The sequence below is a fragment of the Arvicola amphibius genome, chromosome 9 (genome assembly GCF_903992535.2).
Source record: "Arvicola amphibius chromosome 9, mArvAmp1.2, whole genome shotgun sequence".
Classification (NCBI taxonomy): domain Eukaryota; kingdom Metazoa; phylum Chordata; class Mammalia; order Rodentia; family Cricetidae; genus Arvicola; species Arvicola amphibius.
In genome coordinates, this window is record NC_052055.2 from 41631906 (window position 1) to 41639662 (window position 7757).

Sequence of the window (7757 nt, forward strand, 5' to 3'; positions counted from 1 at the left end):
TCCCACACCCCACACCAAAATAATCTCCACATCCCCTGATCACCGGCATGGGCTGTAGCAGATCTGCAGAGCTATGCCCCAATGGAGGAAAGATGGAATTCCCAGCAGCTCTGCCCCTCCCCTTGGGCTCACTCAGCTGTGAGAGCCCCACCTTTTGCAACGCTTCTACCCAGGCTTCTCTGAGCTCTGCTCCTGGCCCCATCTGTCTTCCAGCGACCTTAGAATGCTCTCCAGTGTTCCAGGCTTGCTGATCTAGCTCATTAAAGCCCCAGATGCTACTAATTCTAGAATCACCTGCCAGCCCAGAACACGAGCCCAAGTATCTTCACCAGGGTTACTCTGGCCTGGAGGGGCAGGAGCGCAGAGGTGGCACATGCTCCCAGGTCAGCCTTGGTCTCCTCTAAAGTCAGCAGCAGCAGGGCAGGGCCCTCTTTGCTTCCTGCTCGTCTTGCCTCCCTAGGAAAGGCAGTAACAGAGCTAAGATAATACGAAGGCAGTCAGGGGGAACCTCACAAGTACATCTTCATGGCTTCATGTGTTGTGGGGCAGTAGCGAGCATGGAGCTGGGCCAGCAGAGCCCTGGACGTGGCCTCGAGGTGTGTACCCTGACTTTTCTTGTTCCACACGTGAACAGCATAGGTGGCATTGAGCAGCCGGGCCAGCTCCTCAGGGCTGATGTCTTCAAAGTATTTCTTCCAGTTCTGCCAGGGGATGGGGTAGAAGGCCTCAGGGGGCAGGGCAGTAACTCCTCGGCAAGTGTGGCTTTCCTTCAGGCTGCGGATGGAGCACCATTTCTTGAAGACTCGGGTGAGCAGTTGGGGGCCCTGGTGGCCCCAAATCCAACCATTGTAGTGGTCCACAAAGTCACGTATGCACAGCGCCAAGAAGTCATGGTGGCGCTCAAAGGCTAGGAAGGCTCCGTTGAGGACGTATTGGGATTGGACGCCCAGCGTGTTGGTCAGGTTCCTCAAGTTCTTGAGGACGATGAAATCTGTGTCCAGGTAGATGCCACCGAACTTCCAGAGGAGCGCGATCCTAGAGGCATCAGACAGTACTGGCAGCAGGTAGGGCTCCCAGCTGTTCAGCACTTCCAAATACCAGGCTGCCAACGGTGTGCCCTGAAACAGCTCCTTCAGGTCCAGAGGTTGAATCTGGACATTGTGGAAGCACCTCAGGAGAGAGATGCCAAGGTTCCGAGGCAGGCCTGACTTGTACCCATGCAGCCCTTTCATGAGCACTACTATCTGGGACTCTGGGTGTGCCCTGGCGGCCGACTCCACAGAACACATAAACAGAAAGCTAGGTTTGGTCCTGTCTGAAGTCTCTAGGAAGAAGATGTTGCCTGGGGCAAGGATGCCACGAAAGGCCAGCTGGGGGCAGGGGAAGTCCACTGGTAGGCTATTCTGTCGTCCTTGGTCCTTGGGTGCACCCACAGTGTGCCAGTAGATCATGACGGAGACAAGGAATGTGAACTTGAAGCTGATAATGAAGAGAGTGAAGACCCGTTGTCTGGGGGTGCCCCGGAGCATCCTCAGCAGGCAGTCGGGAGGCTTGAACATGGTCTCCCCAGATCACAGCAGGAGATGCCCACAAGGAGTGATGGTCTGTAAGAAACGAACACCAGCATTCAGGTCTGCTGACTGCAGGGCTCCCTCAAGAAACATGGGGACTGCCAGCTTTTAAGGCTTGGGGTCTCTGGGACCCAAGAGGCATAAGCTGTACCCTGGCCAGCTGGCTGCTCACCTGTAAAAGAAGACCAGACAGACTAGAACCTGGACAGGGTCCTTTTCCTTTTTTTTTTTTTTTTTTTTTGGTTTTTCGAGACAGGGTTTCCCTGTAGTTTCTAGAGCCTGTCCTGGAACTAGCTCTTGTAGACCAGGCTGGCCTCGAACTCAGAGATCCACCTGCCTCTGCCTCCCGAGTGCTGGGATTAAAGGCGTGCGCCACCACCGCCCGGCTGGTCCTTTTCCTTTGTGTTGTAAACTTGTGACTGGCTGGAGACCAGAACCAGTGTTTCTCACAGTGAGCAGCCAGAGTCTAGCAGATACAAGGACAGCCAGAAGCAAAAATTTTGCTTCACAGAACCCTAACCCTGACAAAATCTGCCTCTCTTGGCCTACTGGGGTGGTAGCCTGTCCTCTGACCCCCCTCAGCTCCATGAACAGGCTTTGGCTCACTCCAAGACAGGCTGCTCAGTGTCTCAAACACATTTGGCATGAAGACATGGGCTGAGGACTGCAGAAATGTCTCAGTGGGCAAAATGCACAAGCAATCATGAGGACCTGAGTTCGGATCCTGGGAACCCACGGAAGACAGAACGGCAGTGCATGTGTGTAGCCCCAAGGCCGGGGAGGTGGGGACAGAGTGACACTTGGGGCAAGCAGTCTTTGATCTAAGGATTTATTATATATTATTTATTTCATGTGCATAGGTGTTCTTCCTGTGCATATGTCTGTGTATCGCATGCACAAAGTGCCCTCAGATACCAGAGGAGGGCACTGGATTGCCTGGGACTGGAAACGGAAGGTTGTGACCTGGCATCATGTGGGTGCTGGACGGGCATCAACCCTGGGTCTTTTGAGAGAGCCCGGTGCTCGTAACCACTGAGCCAGCATTCTAGCCTCATTTTTAATTATTGTGTGTGGGGGACGGGCACCTTGTATACAAGTGCAGGTGTCTGCAGAGAGCAAAAGAGGGTGTGGGATCACCTGGAGTTAGAGTTACGGGTGGTTGTAAGCCATTCAACATGGGTCTTAGAGACCAAACTCAAGTCTTCTATAAGGGTGGCAAGTGCTCTCAACTGCTGAGCCATCTTTCTGTGCCCACAAAGACCTTTTTAAGGGGGGGTGGTCCTCGAGACAGGGTTTCTTTGTATATCCCTGGCTGTCCTGAACTCACTGAGATCCATCTGCCTCTGCTTCCCATGTGCTGGGATTAAAAACTTGAGCTACTGGCAGACGTTTTAATTAAATTGGTGAGGATGGCCTTGAATTCGTTATACAGACCAGGTTGGTTTTTGACTAGTGATCCTCCTACCTCAGCCTTCCAAGTGCTGGGACTGCAGCTATGCACCACCATGCCCTACTACGTCACACATTTGCTCCTTCAATAGTACTGACAATCTAAGCAACACAGCAGCACTTCATGCATACAAACCTGTCAAACCCTTACAAGCACCTGAAAGGGTTAATCCTCACCTCCGCCTTAAGGATGGGGAGGAGGACAGGTCTATATCCCTCATGCTGTCGCCAGGCAGAAAGTGGCAGGATGTGTATGGGAAGAGTGGGGGTAGGGTGGGGTGGGAGGCCTATACTTTTACCACATTACCTCGTCCTGGGGAGAGAGCTGGTCTGGAAAAGGAGTGGCCGAGAGGGTGCCTGGTTCACTGGAGGAACTCAGTACTATACCCAGAAGACTAACAGCAGCCCTGGCCCTGGACCACACAGCTGTTGTATCTTCCAGGTTGCGTTCACATCCCTCAGAGTCTTGGCCACTCCAGGGCACAGTTGCATCATTTTGACATTAGAAACCAGGACACTTGAGTGGACACAGTTAGGCAGGAATTATGGGAACCTGAGAATTGAGTCCCTTCTAGGACTCTTGGAATGGCCATCCCACAGGGAAGAGCAGGGGTCTGAGCCACCTGGATGGACTCTTTCCAGGATAAAGGGCTACTGACCAGCCTGGGCAGCCCATGATGAGGAGGTGGAGTTCTAGCCGCCTGCAGGCATCCTGGGTATGCTCACTGGGTTAGGAGCCCATCTTCTATGCCAACAGGAACATGGTCTGTCCTCTGATGTGCAGGCCTGCCAGCCTACCTGCAAAAGATGGAAGGCAGAAAGTGTGAGCGGGCTGTAGGCTACCAGCAGCTCATCATGTTGGCTTTCAGGGTGCTGTCCTGTGCCAAACTGAGTACATTAGCCTGTGTTCAGCCCTGTGGAAGCACCATCTGGAGACAGGGACAATACAATCGACTAGAACTCCCTGGGTGGAATTGCGCTTGGGCTGGGCACCAGAGAAAGGAAGGGTCAGTTAAATGGAGGAGGTGTTGGCCGTGAGAACTCTGCATCTCATCAGCACCACAGGCACTACAGGACTGTGGGAAGCATGAAGGAAACTGGCCAGCTCCTTCTCAGCAAATGATAGTCAAAGGCTTAACATCAGCACTGGAGAGGCAGAGGCAGGAAAGTCACAAGTTCCAGGCCAGCCTGGGCTACATAGTGAGATCTTGTCTCAAAAGCCAAGAGCAATAACAAGATAAAATAAAGTCATAGCTGGACACGGTGACCGGGTTGCAGGATTGGGGGGCACTTTAGTTCATTCACAAGGTTAGGACCAGTTTAGGCAACACAGCCAGGAGCTATTTAAATACAAACAGTTGGGTGGCAGTGATGGTGCACATCTTTAATCCCAGCACTCATGAAGCAGAGGCATGGTCTACACAGTGATGAGTTCCAGGACAGCCATGGTCACACAGAGAAACTCTGTCTCGAAAAACCAAACCAAATCGAACAAAACAAAAACAAATAAACAACAAAAACCCGTTTCATCACCAGGGAGATGAGACAAGAGGCTCAAGGGTATCCTTGACTATATAGCGAGTTCAAAGCCAGCTTGAGCTACATGAGATTCTATCCATAACAGCAGCAATAGTAGCAAAGACCCAAGCCAAATCACATCAGAGGCTTGCACAGACCCTAAGTAATATGAGAGACTCAGGTCTCCAAGGCCTTGTCTACTATGCCTTACACCCCGATTTGACACCACTTCCTTCGGTTCCTAGTCTAAACCGTATCTGCCACTGCTGCCTCTCAAACTCAAGATGTTGCCTCAGGACCGGCCACGGTCTCTGCTCTCTGTGTGATGGCTCTTTCTCCACTCACAACTCAAATCCCGAAGACTCCAGTGTTCCCTGCCTTCTGCTCTCCTTTACTCTGCCTAGCTCTTATCACAACACGCTGTGCTTATTTGTTTAGGCATTTGTAAATAGCCAAACAAGGACAGATAGGACAAATAGTGTGTTTTATTGAGTGACTCATGTAGAGCAACTCCAACTTAACAGATAGCCCAAAGATGACCCTGAACTTCGGATTCTCCTGCCTCCTTCCTTACAGGGCTGGGTGGTGAGTACCACACCAGGTTTATGTCTTGCTGGGGATGGAGGCCAGGCCTTCGTGCAAGCAAGGCAAACACTACCAACTGAGTTACAGCATAGCCTTATGTTTTGTTTCTGAGCCAGGGTCTTAAGCATCCCAGGCTAGCCTTGAACTCATGATCCTGCTCCCAACCTCCACCTCCTCTCCTCCTAATCTCTCTGATTAGAAGCATGTGATACAACATTCAAGGAAAAGTACACACACACACACACACACACACACACACACACACACATTTGTTTTTGGAGACAGGGTTTCTCTGTATAGCCCCAATTGTCCTGGAACTCACTCTGTAGACCAGGCTGACCTCGAATTCAGAGATCCACCTGCTTCTGCCTCCAGAGTGCTAGGAATAAAAGCGTGTGCCGCCAACCGCCCAGCTGGAAAAGCATCCTTTGGGTTTGTATTTGTTCAGCATCTGGAACCCTGTCCAGCTCTTGATAGGTGTAGTCAACAAATGAGCAGGGGAGGGAATCAGTGAGCCGGCAAATGAGCCACTGAGCAGAGGGGCAGCTGCTGGATAAGCAAGGGCACCAGTGAGTGAGCAGAGCCAGAGCCGAGGCCAGTGAGCGGCTTGGGACCCCAGCCAGGGTCATGCTTGTGAGGGAGTTGCCACAGACCCCAGAATAGCAGCAGCTTTGTCCTCCTTTGGCGGGTGAGGCTGCTTTGGTTATAAGCCCTTTCTTTTTTTGGTTTTCGTTTTTCCAGACAGGGTTTTTCTGTGCAGCCCTGGCTATCCTGGAACTCGCTCTATAGACCAGGCTGACCTTGAACTGAGAGATCCGCCTGCCTCTGCCTCCCGAGTGCCCAGATTAAAGACGTGCGCCACCACCCCCTTTGGCATAAGCACTTTTAGCTCAGTGGGAGACAGAATTCACCTGAATGTGGATCAGCAGACATGAGCAGAGTGCACCTCTGAGTATTTGGGACCCCAAGTCCTAGGAGGCCCTAACTGTGCCATGATATAGGGTAGAGCCCAGGCCTGAGGTGGGGGAGAGTGTGCCTGACCACAGTCGGAGGTGCTAGACGCAGGCCACACCATATTTGGTGTCTAAGCTGAAGACCCAGGAATAGAAGTTATATCCCGGGCCAAGTTGGCCACAGCTCAATACCTACGTGACCTCAGACTCAAAGCATGCTCCCAACTCCCCTGGGTGGGACTTGTGGCTGCACCCCAAGCCCTGGCCCTTGTCAGAGGAGCCCGGCATGTCTCTGTTACCTCCCCCATCTCCAGGCTTCCTTCCCTAGGGCAGGAAGCTATTTCCAGGTAGTGTGTTAACTGGTCACTCTGCTGCTCCAAGCCCTTCTATGGCTTCCTATTATCAGGACATTCCATGATTCACTGCAGCCAATGAGACTGAGCAGAAATACAGGCTGGTACCAATTCCATGCACTGTTTTCCAACCTGACTGGTGCACCCTTAATGGCTGTACCTCCATCTGTCCCCTGGCTGACCATGAGCCAGGACAGTGCCATGGGGCGGCCCTATCAGTGTCTATGGATAAGTCTACTGGGGTTTCCAGGTCACCAGATGAATCAGGCTGGGACGGGGTGAACCACTGACCTCTGGTATGTGGCCCTGGAGTGGCAAGACTCCACAGCCTTGCTGAGCCTTCACCTCATGCTTTTTGTTTTGGAGACAGGGTCTCTCTGTGAGCTTTGCTGTCCTAGAACTTGCTCTGTAGATCAAGCTTAAAACAAAACCCATTAGGCCTTAGAGAGCACAGTGTGTGTCTAGGGCCCCGCCTGAGTGACAGGTGTTTTTTTTTTTTTTTTATCAGGTATCTGTGAAGGGCCTGGGAAAGATGGGACATTGGTGGTAGGTCCCTAAGTCTGAGGTATCTATTTAGCATTATCAAAGTGGACCTGGCTGCCAGGTTCTCCCAGGATCCCTCAGTTTCTACCTGGCTGACATATCCCCCCTCCCACCCTAAACTTCCCCAGCCCAGGGGTTGGGTTGCCCTCTATAATCCAGCCATTTTGGTTATCTGCCCCTTTTTGATCTACCCTTTTCTCTCTTGGCCAGTCTCTTAGCCCAGGCTGCCCCTGTTGGTCAGCGGCTCCTCTCCCCCCTTCCAGCTCTCTCCTCACATGGCCCAGCTCAGTCTGGCCATGTCCACTCTAGACTATGCTATGTTCTCCCTTGTATCTACAGTAAACCTTCTCCTCCACCATACCTAGGCGCAGGCATGTCTGCCCTTCTTTATCCCTTCTTTCCATCCGATTGGGACAATCTCTGAGGTCACAGAGGACACAGCGGTCCTTTCGCTCTCACCTTTCAGCAGTGTCGCTCGCTGTGCGTGGCCAGGACTGGCCCTCTTGTTTATTACTTGTCCCCCAGCTATCAAGAGCAAACAGTCAGAGCACACAATCCCCATCCCGTGATCACACTTGCTTCTGGTGCAGTCAAGTCAGCTTCCCTTCCTACTCTCGTGTCTGTGTACAGGGACTAAAGTACTGCAGAGTTCCCAGTCCACTCCGGCGTCCCCTCCCAGCAGGACCATGTATAGGACACCTGCCACAGGACAAGTCACCTCCCTGAGACTTGGGTCCCTTGCAGCGCCCAGGTTCCAGGTAACAGTAGGAGGCCTAGGCAGGGGC

The 7757-nt window shown here is 52.4% G+C and overlaps 1 protein-coding gene across 1 annotated transcript; it reads right to left on the minus strand.

The window, feature by feature from the left end:
• Nucleotides 1–413: 413 nt before the first annotated feature.
• Nucleotides 414–3729, minus strand: A4galt (alpha 1,4-galactosyltransferase (P blood group)). The gene is made up of 2 exons (XM_038344280.1): nucleotides 3680–3729; nucleotides 414–1604 (listed from the first exon to the last, which is right to left on the minus strand). The coding sequence occupies exon 2, from the start codon at nucleotides 1557–1559 to the stop codon at nucleotides 510–512; it is 1050 nt and encodes a 349-aa protein (XP_038200208.1). The 5' UTR covers nucleotides 1560–1604; nucleotides 3680–3729; the 3' UTR covers nucleotides 414–509.
• Nucleotides 3730–7757: the final 4028 nt, after the last annotated feature.

Excerpts from the sequence above, each read along its gene's own strand:
- A4galt (XM_038344280.1), bottom strand. The coding sequence starts at position 1,559 with ATGTTCAAGCCTCCCGACTGCCTGCTGAGGATGCTCCGGGGCACCCCC.